At 42.8% G+C, this 17,095-nt stretch overlaps 1 protein-coding gene across 3 annotated transcripts in view; it reads left to right on the forward strand.

The window, feature by feature from the left end:
* Positions 1–13,788, forward strand: part of USP32 (ubiquitin specific peptidase 32) — a 62,756-nt gene extending 48,968 nt beyond the window's left edge. For all 3 annotated transcript variants that reach the window (XM_030962515.1, XM_030962516.1, XM_030962517.1), the window contains exons 17-34: positions 222–376; positions 1,117–1,198; positions 1,689–1,763; positions 2,261–2,399; positions 2,665–2,770; positions 3,177–3,350; positions 3,829–4,003; positions 4,613–4,764; positions 5,342–5,453; positions 5,651–5,862; positions 6,159–6,343; positions 6,701–6,787; positions 7,705–7,825; positions 8,508–8,699; positions 9,257–9,548; positions 9,963–10,372; positions 10,648–10,740; positions 11,405–13,788. In XM_030962515.1, coding sequence (XP_030818375.1) covers positions 222–376; positions 1,117–1,198; positions 1,689–1,763; positions 2,261–2,399; positions 2,665–2,770; positions 3,177–3,350; positions 3,829–4,003; positions 4,613–4,764; positions 5,342–5,453; positions 5,651–5,862; positions 6,159–6,343; positions 6,701–6,787; positions 7,705–7,825; positions 8,508–8,699; positions 9,257–9,548; positions 9,963–10,372; positions 10,648–10,740; positions 11,405–11,578 — 2,936 coding nt within the window. In that variant the 3' untranslated portion in view covers positions 11,579–13,788. The remainder of the gene's footprint in view (positions 1–221; positions 377–1,116; positions 1,199–1,688; positions 1,764–2,260; positions 2,400–2,664; positions 2,771–3,176; positions 3,351–3,828; positions 4,004–4,612; positions 4,765–5,341; positions 5,454–5,650; positions 5,863–6,158; positions 6,344–6,700; positions 6,788–7,704; positions 7,826–8,507; positions 8,700–9,256; positions 9,549–9,962; positions 10,373–10,647; positions 10,741–11,404) is intronic.
* Positions 13,789–17,095: the final 3,307 nt, after the last annotated feature.

Here is a 17,095-nt window from a genome sequence, read left to right on the forward strand (position 1 = left end):
AGGAATTTTCTAATAGGTTTTGCTAAGAAGGGAGGTATTTTACCTGCTTTGTGACAGCACATTTGTTGTCCCAAAGGGTCAGTAACAACTACTTTTACACCTAACTGCTAAACACTACAAGTGTACAACACTTTTTGCAGAGAGTATATTCAGTGTACAGTTCTTGATCCGACCCGTGGGTAAATGCAGTCTGTTTTCCTGCTGTCCCACTGTGAATGCAGGGAATGTCCCTTCCCCAAACGCCCCTCTGAAGAGGGTTCTGGCTTACACTGGCTGCTTCAGCCGCATGCAGACCATCAAGGAGATCCACGAGTACCTGTCCCAGCGGCTGCGCATCAAGGAGGAGGACATGCGCCTGTGGCTCTACAACAGTGAGGTAACCCTGCTCCTCTGCCTGCCTTCTTGCTTTGTTTTTTATTTTACGTGTTCTTATTCCTCTCCGGAATCTACTAACTGCACGTGCACAGAGAAATGAGGGCGGCCATAAAGATCCTTTACAGTTCACGGCTCTTGGTGTTTGTTTTTCAGAGGTTTTTGTGCTTTAATTCCCATTGGAGGTGAGAGGATCCTGAGAGTGTAGAGGATCCTTTCAGTAGATGTGGAGGATCCTGAGAATGTAGAGGATCCTTTCAGTACATGCGGAGGATCCTCAGTTCATGTAGAGGATCCTTTCAGTACGTGGAGAAGATCCTCAGTACCTGTGGAGGATCCTCAGTACATGGAGAGGATCCTCAGAGTGCAGAGGATCTTTTCAGTACATGTAGATGATCTTCAGTTCATGTAGAGGGGATCCTCAGAGTGTAGAGGATCCTTTCAGTTCATGTAGAGGATCCTCAGTTCATTTCAGTACCTGTAGAGGATCCTCAGTTCATGTAGAGGATCCTCAGAGTGCAGAGGATCCTTTCAGAACCTGTGGAGGATCCTCAGTACATGCAGAGGATCCTCAGAGTGCAGAGGATCTTTTCAGTACATGTAGAGGATCCTCAGTTCATTTCAGTTTCATGTAGAGGATCCTCAGTTCATTTCAGTTCATGTAGAGGATCCTCAGTTCATGTAGAGGATCCTCAGTTCATGTACAACTCTAATTCTATGATGTGGTTTTTTTTTCTCCTGCAGAACTATCTCACTTTGCTGGATGATGAAGATCACAGACTGGAATACCTTAAAATCCAAGATGAGCAGCATTTAGTAATAGAAGGTATAAAAAGGATAATTGACTGTTCTTCTAAAAATAGAGATTTGCAAGGGGAACCTGTGGGGAGGTGGTGGCAAAGCTAATTCAGGAAAATTTACATGTATTTTGTCCCTGTTTTGAAATACATTTGGATCTTTTGTTGGTTTGCAACAACATAAAATAATGATGGTGGCTCATGAACTGATTTGTTCAGAGCTGGTGGATCTTTATTGAGAATTAGAATAAGCACTGAAAAATTTGCTATTCAAGAGCAAAAGCAATCCCAAGGCTGCTTCCTAAAGATGTTACTGGTGTGGTTGGAGGGATGCCAGTGATAGAATGAGTTCCAATAATGATTAGAAACATTGAAATGAAAACTAGCAAAAATAATAGCTAGAAGTAAGCACATTTCTAATCCCAAATATTAGAAAATTTTAATTAAACCTCTTCAGCTGTGTAAGCTCTCTGGAGTAAGTAACAATTTTTAAAAGCCCCTTTTCATGTCCTTTTCTAGTTCGAAACAAAGACATGAGCTGGCCAGAAGAGATGTCTTTTATAGCAAACAGCAGCAAAATAGACAGACACAAAGGTGAGTCTTTCACAAAGTCACTGGATTATGATGAGAAGAAAAATCCCAAGAAAACAGCTGAAATGTTGAAACAATCCTTTTAAACACAAGTCCTGTTAACATTGGGTGAAGTCTTTTATGCTGCTTTGCTTGGCCTTTGTATGAACTTAAGTGCTGGAAATGTGGGAGGGTGGGATTTTTTGTTTATTCCCTTGGATTTTGTTAAAACAAGGAATAATTAAGATTTTAACAAACAAACCCAGATTTTTCAGTACCATAATTACCTGTAAATATTCTGTATGGGTTGCACTGCTGTCTGTGGTGGATCAGATCAACAAAATACCTCAATTTCTGTGAGGCAGAGTTGAGAGAGCAGATATTTTAAACATCTGCTGCATCTGTGTATTGTCATAACTGGGAGCAGGTTCCATTAAACTGCTCACTGTGAGAAGATGCTGCTACAACATTCTGAATTTTCTCATCTGCACAACTGCTACAATGATGGTTTTTTTACTAAGTTCCTACTGAGAAGGGTGCTACAGGCCTGAGCAACCTGGGGAACACGTGCTTCATGAACTCCAGCATCCAGTGTGTCAGCAACACGCAGCCCCTGACCCGGTACTTCATCTCAGGGAGGCATCTCTACGAGCTGAACAGGTAATCCTGGGGGAGAGCAGTGGCACTTTGGGTGCTGGAACATTTATTCATTTATTCAGGGCTGTCTGCTTCTGCAAGCTGCAATTCAGTGGGAAGGAATGATTTAAATTCAGTGTTACCAGCTCTGCAGCAGATACTACTTCAGAGGCATGGAAACACAACCTCTTGTTGCTGGGAGCAGGAAGCTTTTCTGGTTCCTCCTTCAGCTCCAGACTTGAGCTGTGGTTACATTTGAGTCTGGTATTAATTCCTTTGTGATTTCTAGGACAAATCCCATAGGAATGAAAGGACACATGGCCAAGTGCTATGGGGATTTGGTGCAGGAGCTGTGGAGTGGCACCCAGAAGAACATAGCCCCCTTAAAGCTGAGGGTGAGTTATTCTGGGGTGGAAAATAAGGATTTATTGGAAAAGCAGAAATTCGGTGCACTTTTTCCTGGTGTTACCTGTATTGTAGCAGTTTGGACACTGAGTTTTCCCTAGAAGGAGCCAGTGTTCATCAGACCTGGTGGAATTTGTGTTTATAAGGCCAAAGGAGTTATGTGGTATGACACAAGTTGTGCCATGAGAAGTGGCTTTTGTAGCCCTTTTTAGGTACAAAATGTGATGCATTTATCTGTAAATGAGCTTTTGTTCTGAAAGCAAAGGAGCTCCCTTCAGCTCTTCACAATTGAATTTGTGTTCATTGACAGCACATATCTCATCTATAATATTTTGATTTATTTTTACATTTTTTACATTATATTAAATAAGTTTCTGCTGCTTTTTTTTTTTATAGTGGACAATAGCAAAATATGCTCCAAGATTTAATGGCTTTCAACAGCAAGACTCCCAGGAGCTTCTGGCTTTTCTCCTGGATGGGCTCCATGAGGACTTGAACAGAGTTCATGATAAGCCATATGTGGAGCTGAAGGACAGTGATGGGCGGCCAGACTGGGAGGTGGCAGCAGAGGTGGGGCTTCAGTCTTTGCCTTTGGGGGGTTTTGTGTGTTTTTTTCTTTTCCTCACAGTACTAAGCTGAGAAATTGTCGAAGAGGCTGCCTATGGCAACATTTTGTGACTCTAGCACCTTTTGGATCTTGTCAGAGCTGTGATTTACAGAGATAATTTCACCTTTGAGCTGAAAATTAGTTTTAATTGTTGTAATAAAATTATGAAGATTATACTTGACAACAATTTTGAACAAGTCAAAATTAGGGAGTATCAGAATGTTTCAAGATGCCTGATGAGCCCCTCAGAAATTTTAAATTGTGTCATACTTTGATCATTGTGTTGAGAACTTTACTTGTTCTGTAACTAGATTTATTAGAAATTAGGAAATAACTTCTGTGGAAATACTTTGACTCCCATAGGCGAAATGAAACTTTGGAGACCAATGAAGTAGTGTCCAGTTTCTAACTTGGTGTTATATTTTTTATGCTTCATTTCAGGCCTGGGAAAACCATCTGAGAAGAAACAGATCCATTGTTGTAGATTTATTTCATGGGCAGCTGAAGTCACAAGTGAAATGTAAAACTTGTGGGCATATAAGTGTTAGGTTTGACCCTTTTAATTTTTTATCCTTGCCTTTGCCAATGGACAGCTACATGCACCTAGAAATTACAGGTAAGTGCTGTAAATGTGCCATCCCTCAAATAAAATCTGTATGAGTGGAACAGTTATAAAACATCAAATTTTGTTTGTTACCACTTATTTAGAATAATATAGTAATTTGAATATAAGAGTGCAAGAATTTCCATTGGAACACAGTTAAACCAAGGTAAAACCTTTAGAAACAGAAAAGGATGGCCCATTTTTAGTCTTGATTGAAGGATTTAATATAAAATCTTTTTAAAATTGAAATTTTGAGAACTTCCCTCTCTAGTGAGGTTGTCCTAAATCTGCCCAGAGGAAAAACAGGGGCTGGGGTGAAAATACAATATGGGTCATGAACTGTGCTCTGAAGGAGCTGTGGATTGCTGGAAAAGGGGCAAAAGGAAAGATGATAAAAAAGTGAAACAAATTTTGAAACCATTTTTTACTGCCTATGCAGCAAGAGTGTTTCTGACATTGTGACATTGCCTGCAGACCTTAAAAATTGACTGGGAAAATGAAATAAATCATCTGTTCAAGTTGAGGAAAAAATATTTTCCATTAAGTGGGGAGCTGTAATGTATTATTGTCATTAAAACCTGCCTGGGCTGCTGACCAGGGTGTTTCTTTTTCCCTTTAAAGTAATTAAATTAGATGGTACCACTCCTGTTCGATATGGGCTGAGATTGAACATGGATGAGAAGTACACAGGCTTGAAAAAACAGCTGAGTGAACTCTGTGGCCTCAAACCAGAGCAGATTCTGCTTGCAGAGGTGCACAGCTCCAATATAAAGGTAAAAAGAAAAAAAGATTAATTATTACTGCAGCATGCTGTGGGTGGTTTTGTTGTTTCTTTGTTATTTTTAACATGTAAATTTTGCCTACAAGAGCTGTGAAATAATTTAACTAAAAGTATGGTAAAAAATCAGCTTAGTTATGTCTCTAGATTAACTTTTATTTCATTCTTAAACACTAATTTAGCTTGCTGTAAATAGATTCAAATTGATTGCTAACGATATTTTTAGGGGGGAAAAATCATCTTGAGGTAATAATTCTCAAGTTAAGGTGCTGTGATGAGACAAAGACAACAGGATTATAAGTAATGACTGTCTTACAGTGTGTGGGGGTATTTCCAGGGGGATTTTTTTGCTGTAGATTAAAAGTGCTTGACATGAGGTGCTCTGGGTGTGATTAGAGACCACTGATAACTCCTGCAGAGGGCTTGGGCTCCTTTATTCTCCTGCGAAGGTGTAAGGAGGCAGATGGGAGGGAGGGAGGAGCTGATAAACGCAGCTTGCAGAAGAACAGAAGACATTTTGGTCCCAGATGAAGGTGTCCAAGTGCCTGAGCAGCTTTCCCTCTCTCCTGAAGAACTTCCCCCAGGACAACCAGAAGGTCCGTCTGTCCGTCAGCGGCTTCCTGTGTGCGTTTGAGATCCCCATCCCAGGCTCCCCCACCTCAGCATCCAGCCCTGTGCAGACAGGTGAGACAAAACTCTGCTTTTCCTCTCATTTGAGCTGCACACTGTGGAGAAGCTCAGAACCAAAGTTTCTCATTAAGTGAGGATTACAGAAAGGAACGTGCGGGTTGTGCTCGGCGTCCACACGAGAATGGAAGGGATAAAAACCCTGCTCAGCTGTGGCTGCTGTGATAATTGATAATGGATTTGTCTGCCTGCAGAGACCTCCACTGGGCCATCAGCCAACGGAGCCCCCACCATCCTGATGAACGGGGACATCCCCAAGCCAAGCCTCATTCCCAACGGGATGCCAAACACTGTGGTGCCATGTGGGACAGAGCGCAGCCCGCCCAGCTGGACCCTCAACGGCCACGTGCCCTCGCTGTGTGACAGCCCCTGCACAGGCTACATCATTGCAGTGCACAGGAAAATGGTCAGTGGCCTTGCACACGTGGCAAGAAATTTGAAAAAAGCAGATTTTTTCAACGTCCACATGATAATTGTACACGTTTATGCGTGGTGTGGTCAGATAACCTCACCATCATGTCATAAAATAGAAACGTTTTTCAATACAGTATTTAATATTGGAATTAAGAGTAATTTTAATACAATTGTTGATTAATTTTAATTGGCAGGGTCTGAAATAAGGCACAAGACCAGCAATCCAGGTGATTATTGCACTGTGAGTTAATGCACCTTCACATCTGACTCCTCCTTTTGCTCCCACAGATGAGGACAGAGCTGTATTTTCTCTCATCTCAGAAGAACAGGCCCAGTCTCTTTGGGATGCCCTTGATTGTTCCCTGCACAGTTCACACACGGAAAAGGGACCTCTATGATGCTGTGTGGATCCAGGTTTCCAGGCTGGCCAGCCCCCTCCCTCCTCAGGAAGCCAGTAACCATGCACAGGACTGGTGAGTTGGGCACCTCAGCCTTGCATCTGAGTTACACTACAGTGCCCCTTACACTTGCTTGCAAGATTGAAAATTGTGTTCATTTGGTTTCTCACAATAATGGCAGTAATTAAAATTAAATTCTTTTTAGTACAGTTAAATGTAGCTGCACTTAAATGTTGGCTTCGTTCTTATCCAGTGATTGATAATTATTTATATCTGATGAATTTAAGCCATGGAAAGGCAGCTTTTAATAGTAAATTGTAACCAAGATTATCATTTTGAGGGTTTTCTTTAAGTAATCATAACAAGGCCAGTGAAGGGAGGTAATTGCAGTGAGAGTGCTGCTGTTTGATGTTGTGTTCTCCTCTGTTGCAGTGATGACAGCATGGGGTATCAGTACCCCTTCACCCTCAGGGTAGTTCAGAAGGATGGAAATTCTTGTGCTTGGTGTCCATGGTACAGGTAAATTGTCCTTTTTTCCATTTACAGCAGGGAATCACTCCAGCAGAAAGGTAATTTATGGTAATGGGTCTGTGGTACATTTCAGACTTCAGAGGTAATATCAAACAATAAGAATCTGGAATGTAATTTCACCAGAACTCTCTCCAGGCAGGCTTGCTCTGCAGCACAGCTTTTATGACTTGCAGAGCTGAAAGTTCTGCTGCCACAGAAACTTTAAATTAGGAGACAGAAATGAGATTATCCAGAACCTGTTAACCCCTTTCAATATTCTGTGTCTGTGTGCAGCCTTGGATGTCCACAGACTTGCATGGTTTGGGGGGATTCACAGAAACCCAAATTTTTAGATGTAATTCATCCACCCCTGTGAGTTCCTTGTCATTTGAAGGGTAAGATCTAAAATGGGCCATGAGAAACTCACCCTGGAAGGGTGCTTGGAATTTCCCATAAACAAAGACTTGCTAATGAAAATTCCAGACCTTTGCTGGAGGGTATTCAGGCCACAAACTAATTTTTTAAAAGGTGTTTTATAGCTCTTGGAATTAGTTATCATGGTGAAAATGACTTGTTGAGACAGAGCAATGGAGTTTTTGGGGTTGTAGCTGGGTTTGATCAGGACTGGATCATAATGGAAGGGACCTTAAAGATCATCCCATGCCAACCCTTCCATGGGCAGGGACACCTTCCAGTGGATCATGTGCAGGCAGATGGTGGAGCTCACCCAGCTGCTTCCCTTTCTCACTCTGGTAAAGTTTTGCATTAAAAACACAAATAACCCTGAGCATTGCTGCATAAAAATGTCACACACTGAAGGCGAGGCCTGGAGCTTGGAGGGTGCAGAGGAGCCAAAACAGGAGCAGAAAGGAGTGAATGCAGAAATGATTGAAGCCTGCACTGACCACAGCCAATTTCTGCTCCAGGTTCTGCCGTGGCTGTAGGATTGAGTGCTCAGAGGACAGGGCCTGTGTGGGCAATGCCTACATTGCTGTGGACTGGGACCCCACTGCACTGCACCTGCGCTACCAGACCTCACAGGAACGGGTAAATGCCAGCAGGAACCTTCCTTGGTTCTTTGGTAGCACCTCTGAAATACCACCCCTGCAGCCTTTTGGGTTCTGTGATGCTGCTTTTGTCCCTTCCTGTTAAACCAAAGGCAGCAATCATGGGGCAATGTATTCTGGATAAATCGATGTCTTGATATTAGGCCTCTTATGGGGTCTAATGGTGTGGAAGGGAAGCTTTTAAAGAGCCACAGCAGTGCATTTGCTGTCTGTTGTGAATTGCTTTTAAGCTAGTCAAGATATATAATAGTAATATATTACATAATACATTACAAAATATCTTTAATTTGATAAATTTTCTGTAACTATAAACAGTTATGCATGTGAATAAACTATTTCCTCATTAAGCCAACGAAACACATCTGAAGGTGAGCCTGTAGCTGGGTGAATCTGGAATAACTGTTCCAATTTGTGAGTTTTATCTATAAAGTTGTGCTTTATGGATAATTTATAAGCAGAGCCCAAGTATAAGAACAGTGAATTATTTTTATCTGCTTCTTCATAGCTGAAATGAAATTCCTGCTAAAACTTAACCACATCTCGTTTTTATCTTTAATTCTGAACAACCCAGCAAAGTTATTTGTGTGATACTGTGAGGAGAGCCCTCCTCTGAGCAGTGTGTGTTACATTTCCAAGTCAGAGACAGTTTTCTCTCCCTTCAGATCGTGGAAGAACATGAAAGTGTTGAACAAAGCCGCCGAGCCCAGGCAGAGCCCATCAACCTGGACAGCTGCCTGAGAGCCTTCACCAGCGAGGAGGAGCTGGGGGAGGATGAGATGTACTACTGCTCCAAGTGCAAGACCCACTGCCTGGCCACTAAAAAACTGGATCTCTGGAGACTTCCCCCTATTTTGGTAGGATCTTGTGTCATTTTCCTCCTCAGCAGCCAAACCCAAAGCACGTTGTTCCCAAATCTACCAAGTCGCCTTGCTGTGAATAAGATGATTTGCTTTGTTCACACTCTCAGGTGGGGCACTGACTGAGTTTGCAGGCAAATAAAGCAAACCTCAAATCCTTCAGAATGTTTTTAGCTGCTGCCTTGCAGGAAATGGTGGTGGTTTGTGCTCAGTGTCAGCTGCTCTGACACAGCTCACCCTCAGATGGTGACAAGATCTCCTTTCTGGTTGTGGGACACCTGCAGTTCTTATTTTTCACATTTGGTAGCTTATTCAAAACAGACAGTGCTGATCACTGAATTGAAGCAACCTTTGCCATCATTGCCACATGAAAATATTAGTTTCATATTTTACCAGCTCGATCCCAAAATCCAAACTGTCACACAGAGCATGATTTTTACTAACTTAGAATAAAATGTGTATGTTTTGGGAAAAACTCTCTTTGAACAATAAAATTACTCACTGGGATGTCATTGTGCCCCTTTAATAATTTTCTCTACCATGTTTCCCTTTAGATCATTCACCTGAAAAGATTTCAGTTCGTTAACGGCCGCTGGATAAAATCCCAGAAAATTGTTAAATTTCCCAGAGAAAACTTTGACCCAAGTGCCTTTTTGGTACAAAGGGATCCAAGTCATTTCCAAAGGAAGCAGCTCACCCTGCAGGTTGAGAGCCTTCCTGAAGCACGGCCTGGCCAAGGGGACTCCAGGAAAGCAGATGTGCAGAGCACTGGCACAGCTGGAGAAGGGGACACACTGAACAGGAGTCCATCCTCCCTAAACACTTCTGTCCTCAATAATGTCAAAGGTAGGGAGTGATTGGGGAAAATTCCACTCTGTGCTGCTGTTTGGAAGGGAAAAATGTTATGTACAAAATGTTAATGTTTGGGGTTTTTTTTTTGCCAAAGCACTACACTTGGAAATGTTCCTTAGTGAAGCTTTAGCATAAAAAATGAAAGAAAATTTAAGAAGTTGCTCAGTGACAAAAAATATTGGTACTTGTGTAAGTGGGCTGGAATTAGTGAGGCATGTGCTTCTGCATAAAATAATTAAATTTCAGTTTTTAGGTGTGCACAATGATGGGGTTTTATTTCTATATATTACTCATGAGCTGCAGTGAAACAGTGGGGTTCAATGTTTGGTTGTTCAAAAGAAAATTGCTTTAAAAAGAAAACTAGACTATTTGTACTCACCTTAGTAATCTCTGTGCTTTCTGTCCCAGCATCTCCATCCTTGGGGAGGAAAAGTGGAACCAGCTGCCCCTCAAGTAAAAACAGCAGCCCCAACAGCAGCCCAAGGACTTTGGGGAGAGGCAAAGGGCGCCTGAGGCTGCCCCAGCTGGGGAAAAACAAACTGTCCAGCAGCAAGGAAAACCTGGCTGCAAGCAGGGAGAACGGTGCTGAGCACGAGCAGGGGGATGCCCTGACTAAAGGACAGGCTCTGGGGGGCAGCCAGAGCGAGCTGTACCCCGGGCAGGACAGCGAGGGGGCTCTGGCCAACGGGTACCTGTGGGAGCAGAGCTCGCTCAGCAACGGGCAGGGCGAGAACCACAGTGAGGACGACACCGCCGATGACCAAAGAGACAGAGACGACGTCTGGGTCAACCCCATCTACAACCTATATGCAATCTCGGTAGGTGCTGCTCCTCCTTGGCACACTGCTTAGCCAGATGCCTTCCTTGGGTTTGTGCCAGCACTGGGATCTGTAGGGAAGGAGGGCAAAAGTCAGTGCCATAAATTCGCTGTAAAACCGGGGATGAATTATGTGCCTGCTAATTTGTTCTGCTTGTGTGTGAAAAGTTAGTCAGCTCCAGCTGATGTCATCATGGCTCATTCACAGATAATAAACTTGAGATTCATTTATTGGATGTTTGATTCAGGATTTCTTTTCTTCTTCATTTTCCTCAGTGCCATTCAGGAATTATGGGAGGGGGTCATTACGTCACTTATGCCAAAAACCCAAACAACAAGTGGTACTGCTACAATGACAGCAGCTGCAAGGTAAGGCACTTCTTTTCCTCATTATTTCACATCGTTATTCTAATTATTTCAAATAATTTTTGCCTTCATTAACCAGAGCTGAATAAATTTAGAATCAGAAATTCTAGCTAAAGAAATTTTAGAATCACAGGATGGTTTGGGTTGGAAGGAACCTTAAAGTTCATCCCATTCCACTCCTCTGCCATGGGCAAGGACACCTTCCACTAACTCAAACATTTGTGGAGAGCTGCTGTTTGAAATCAGGAGCATCTCCAAAGCTGCACCAGATAAATATTAAAATTATTAACTGAAATTGTACGTGAGGTTTTTTCTAAGGTAACATCTGTTCATCAGCTGCTCCCACAGTTAAGGCAAGATGCTTGTTTTGTACAAAGATGTAAAAATGACTAAGAATGGAAAGCCAGGAATACATTTCCATGATGGCAGCAGTTTGTATTCAATTGGTGAATAACTCAGCTCTGACACTTCCAAGTATTTGCATTCATCACTATAAAATTGTCAGAGTTCCCAAGTAATTCATGGAGCGGGATAACAAAGAGGGGAGACAGAACACGGGATTCCTTCTGTTGCTCCCAGTTAAAAATACCCTTTTCGGGGCAGCAGGGTGTGTTTGAAGCGCAGCAGTTATCCCATGGGGTTTTTGTGGGTGTTTTCCCTGTGTCAGGAGTTGCACCCGGACGAGATCGACACGGACTCTGCCTACATTCTGTTCTACGAGCAGCAGGGGGTGGACTATGCCCAGTTCCTGCCCAAGATCGATGGCAAGAAGATGGCAGACACGAGCAGCATGGACGAGGACTTTGAGTCCGACTACAAGAAGTACTGTGTGCTACAGTGAGCCTGAGCTCCGCGGGCTGGGGGAGAAACCCTGGGATGTGCCCCTGGGGAGGCCCTGGCTGAGCCAGAGAGCAGCTTGTGGTTGTCATTGTCCCCTGTGAGCTGAAAGCACAAGAAGAGCCCCTGGTTAAGCAGTTAATATCCAGTAGTATTGTTTTGTTCTGTTTTCTCACTACATGCTCGAAACGTTTCTGATGTTGGACATCTGAGACTGCCACTGGCCTTTAAATCCAATGGTTTGAGAAAAGCCAACTAGGACCAAATAAGAGCTAAATTAAACATCCAAATAAGAGCTAAACAGAGTAGTGTAGAGTTTACCAACTGTTCTAACACCCCCCGAGGCTCTGGTTAGGTTTAAGGTAATGGGGAAAAACAATTTCTAGTGTTGTCTTTGGACAACATGATATTGCTACCTCCTTTTTCCTGCAGTTTTATTGCATTTTATTGGCAAAACAGGGAAGGCAAGAGAAGGAAAAGTGCACAAATGGAAACAAATTATTGCCATGGGGAAGAGAAGTTTCCAGTTTTGCCACCACTAATGTGTGTCAGTTGCTTTTTTTCTGTATGTTGGGAGCACAACCAAATCATCATTTGAGAAGAGATTAATTTCTACACTTGAATGGTTTTATTATACTTGTGTTTTCTCCACGTGTTGGCTGTGCAGATCAACATGTTTCAGGAATGGCTTTTCTGCCTGAAGAGTGCTGGCTCAAACTTTTTTGAGCTGCCTCAAGAAGAAACTTCAGGTTGGAGAGAGTAGTTGTGATTACACTCACGGTGTCTTAAAATGTGCACATTGCACAGAACGTTCCCAGCTTTTGGAAGGAGAGATGCTTGGGCTTATGTTTCATGACTGGTGTTGCTTTTGAAATTTGCACTTTTGAAAATGCATCTGATTCAATTGAAACCCACGTTTGTTTGGTTTTGTTGTTGTTGTTGTAAGGGCTCTGGAGTGAATGGCTGTGAGTACCCACTGTGTATTTCCAAGGAAGAAGCTGTGGCTGTCAGGTAGCTGTCGTAGCATTCATGGATGGAGGTTTTTTTTTATTGGTTTCCTAACTCAGTTTCTTGTTTTCAAAATTTGATTGCCTTTTCAAATTATCTTTTCTTTGTTTGTTTGTTACACCAGGTTATGCAAATACTTGCAATTAAACCAGACTTGCTTTCCATGCCCTTGCAACATGCTCTGTAATTCAAGGGGCTTCTTGCATGAAGGGAAGTGTGACTGAGTCTTAGCAGAGACTGGAAAAAAAGAGAGTTGGTTTTTTTTGAGCAGGCATTTCTTTAAACATTTTCAGTGTTAAATTGTTTGCATATCTAAATGAAGATAAAATTTTCACTCTTTTGGCCTTTTCTTCTTCAGCTGAGCTTAAGCAGCTTGTTAATTTTGTCATGCATCATCTTCCCAGTTCTCTAGATTTTTGTACCTTCACTAACAAAACTGTTACTCACATGGTTCTCTGCCATTAATGTTTGGATTCATTTTGGGGTGTTTGACAAGAATGCCAAACCTTCAGCAGTTTATCATTTCCAGGAGGATCTGGAGTTTATCCATGGAAGAAGTGATACCAGCTGGTCTGGCTGTCTGCTCAGGCCGAGCCCTGCCAGCCTGTGGAGGTTGTGCCTCTTTGGGGACAGCACATCTGTTCCAAAATGAGTCTTGTCTTACCTGTCAGGTGTTGCTCCTTATCCTCTATGGTCTTTTATCTTTAAAGTGGTCTGAACATTAAGCCTAAAGAAAAGCAAACATGACTAGTGAATTTCTAGGTTAGAAGCTTTTTCAACACCCACTTGTCTACTCCTCCCTCCGCAAACTCCATGAAAAGTGAAAGATTTTCAACTGATTTACTTTAAAATGTTTTATTTAAGCAGGTAGCACAATCTACTAATGTTATTTGATCTTCTGTGTTTGTTACATTGGTTGTAATTAATTTTTTAAATTAAATTAATTCAAGAATTAGTAGTAAATTTATTAAGTTAACTATTAACTACATTCACTTTGTAAATTATTGTATAAAACTTATTGACAATGCACTGACTTTAGAAAGATGTTAATGTACATAAATGCCTTGTAAATAAAATAGTGTTGATGTACTGGAATATGAGCTGTATTAAAACAAAGGTATTGGTAATTGTATATGGAGTGAACCTGTTTATCTGTAACTATATTATTCAAACAAATTAAATACTGTGGATGCAGATGAAGTGTCACTTCTTGTCAGATAATTTTTAATAACTGTTTTCCTGCTTTGAAGTGTCTGTGCTGCATCTATGAAGCTTAAATACCTTTGTCAATCCAAAAGCTGAAGCATGGGCGTGCATCCAGCAATTCTTTGCAGTTTCTTCATTGTTTATGAAAGGTAAGTTGGGTATTTTGTTGATGATGATAATAACACTTATTACTTGAAAACAATCCATGTTAGCAGTGAAGTGATCCCTCAGGTACAGGAAGGCTTTGCTCTGGTGTCTTTGGACAGGATCTGCAGGTACCTGACGTGCAGTCCTGGTGCCTGAGGTGTCCCTGGGCAGGCAGGGGTGGGAAGGCCCTGCTGCGCTCCCAGCCCTGCTGCACTCCCAGCCCTGCTTTTCCCCAGGCAGGAAGTGGCTCTGGTTGAGCTGACAACCAGACCAAAGTCTGCAGGAGGCTCTATTCCTGCTTTTCCCTGTATCTAAATATCAAAATATCCCAGATTTATCAGTGATCATGTCCTGAGAACGTGCTGGGCTCCAGACACAGCCTCTGGCCCGGGGCCCGGAGCATCCACGTAGATATTAATTATATTAATTATACCTTTTGTTACCCTTTTTCCCTCAGGTCCAGTAAATTGAAGCAAGAAGTGAGTAAAATGCAGTCATCCATGCTTGCTGATTTATCGTTTCAGGAAAATAAAAACCTGTCAGGAGCTGGGAAGATTGTGCCTTTTGTTTGGGACAAGCCTCTGGCTTCCTCGATCGTGTGTAAAAGATTTCCTGTTTGTGAAAATGAAAAGCAATGTTTGATAAGGTCCCTTCAGCAAAATGAGTCACAAAGGAGAAAATAGATTAAGGATGCTTCTAGATTTGATAGAAATTAAATTTCGCTAGGAGTTGTGAGCATAGAAAACCAATGAGGAAATCTTGTGGCAAAATCCAGGTTTTATTTATATTTAGGGTCATTTCAGACACACCTGAAGACTGAACCTCACCCAACTTTTACCAGTGCATTTAAAACTCGTGATGAGAGCACAGAAATGTCCCCAGGTGGGTCACAAGCTGCCTTGGGTGGTCAGAGTTCATGTACTTCCCTCCCCTGCAAAAAAATAAACAGCAGCAGATGCTTCAGAGCCTTTGTCGGAGTGTTTGTGAGAGCTGGCCATGCAGCACTCTCTGTACTCTGATATTTTTTTATCTCAGTGCTGCTGAAGTTTTTTTCACCGTTAGGTTTTTATTGGGTGCAAAGTCCAAATGAAGTGGCTGGGAGAGCCGTGGTGTGTGATGACTTCTTTTGGATTTTGGAAATAGTGTCTCTAAACAGCTGTGAACATTCTCAGTGTTGTTTCTCAGCTCTGTGTGAGGTTAAAATCCTCTGCTTTTCCCTGGTCCTGAACAGGGGAAGCACAGGCAGCTCCTGGGGCCCGTACCAAGGTATTATTTTGCATAGAGCTATTAAATCCCATGTATTTTCTGACTCTTCTCCAGCTTCTTACTCCCTCAAAGTACCTTGCAAATTACATTGTCTTCACACCGTGAATTTGAGAGGTTTTGGTCAAACTGAGGTTGGAGGAAGGAACTAAACCAACAAATAGGTGGTGGATTATATTCTGTGTTTGGAGTCAATGAAAAGGTTTGAGGCAACAGGTTTGGCTCAGTCTTTGCATCCCACAGAAGTTTGTCCAGGAATTGCTGCATCTCTGGGTAATCTGGTTTAAAGTTTGCTGAAATGTGATACAGAAAGCAGAGTTTTAGATTAAATCTCCTGTGTGTTTAGCATGTAATGAAATTGTACCTTACCTAATGCAGCATTTTGTTGGGGAAAATATTTGTGTTTATAAATAAACCTTGGTGTCCCAAGGAGAAGCTGCAGGAAAGCTGGAGCGTGGGTGTTGGTTGGGAGCTGGAGAAAACAAAGGGAAGCTGCTGCTGCTGCTGGGCCAGAAAAAGGATCCAACACCAGCACAGGCAAATCAAAACCCTTAACAAATGGTGTTTGTACTGTGATGTTTGGAGTAGGGAGACAATGCAAGGAACAGGGTGATTACAGAGCTCAGCCCGGACATTGTGAGGCAGATCCCAGGGCTCGGTGACAGGGTGACAGCTGTCCCCTGCTGCCTGGGGAGGGCACAGCACATCAGGGGCTTGTCCAGAGCAGCTGGATCCCTGGAAGTGCCCAAGGCTGGGTTGGATGGGGCTCGGAGCAGCCTGGGATGGTGGGAGGTGTCCCTGCCACGGCAGGAGTGGGATGAGGATGTTTAATATCCCTTCCAACCCAAACCATCCTAGGATTCCAAGAGAGGGAGGAATGGCTCAGCAATGGGGCAGGATGATCATACCCCAGTGTGATGCAGACTCAAATATTTAGGAATACTTGGCAGGAGCAGAGCCATTAAATGTGGGCTGTGATGATGTCCCTTAGCTCAGCACTAAGGGACATCATCACAGCCCACAGGACACAGCTGGGGCACAGCCCCTGCTCAAACCAGCCCGGGGGAATTGCAGAGATCAGGGCTGAGCTGGCTGCAGTTGGAGCTCCGGGCTCAGCAGTTCATGCAGGGATGATTTCAACCACAGCTCAGTGCTGGGGGTTTGTGCTGAGAGCCCCCAGCAAGCAAAACTGAAAGGTGGATGAATTTTTGTTCCGTGGTGCTTTTCTTCTGATATGGAATAAAAACCCTTTAAATCAAAGCCACTCCTGTTGTACCCAAACACTGCTTGAAGGGCAGGGATGGATTCCACTCAGGAATTCTACCCAGGAAGGCCCTGGAGCTGCACACTGGCTGTGAGCTCGTGTTTGGGACCTTGCTCAGGAGCTAACATGTTGGAAATGTTTGCTTGCCATGTGGCTGTGCCTTTTTATCTGCAGGTTTGATTATATAAATGTTCCTGTTTAAGAGACACACGCCAGGGAATAAATCTCTGGGCCCACAGACTCTTTGAGCAGAGGCAGCCCCAGCAGTTAACTGGTAACAAAGAGAGTTGGAGTGGAAGCTTTTTGATAAAGAGTTGGCAGCATATCAGAGGGGCAGCTTGGCCATGAGATGTGAGCAAGGATGTCACACTGGGTGTTTAAACTTTTTTTTTTCTTTAAGCGATTATGAATGAATTATAAGAGGGATGGTGATTGTTTTCGGGGTGTATGTGTTCAGATACTAGCTCAGTTAAAAAAGACATTAACTTTGGGTTTTAACATAATCCGGAGATCTGGCTGCTCTAACTGCACTTTAAGTAGTAAGAATTAAGAATGACCTGAAGAATGATCAACTTTTAGCACAAAATCTCTTGTTTAACTGATTTAACTGGGCCCAAACCTCTGGCTATAATC

Source organism: Camarhynchus parvulus, chromosome 19, assembly GCF_901933205.1.
Source record: "Camarhynchus parvulus chromosome 19, STF_HiC, whole genome shotgun sequence".
In the NCBI taxonomy this organism is placed as follows: domain Eukaryota; kingdom Metazoa; phylum Chordata; class Aves; order Passeriformes; family Thraupidae; genus Camarhynchus; species Camarhynchus parvulus.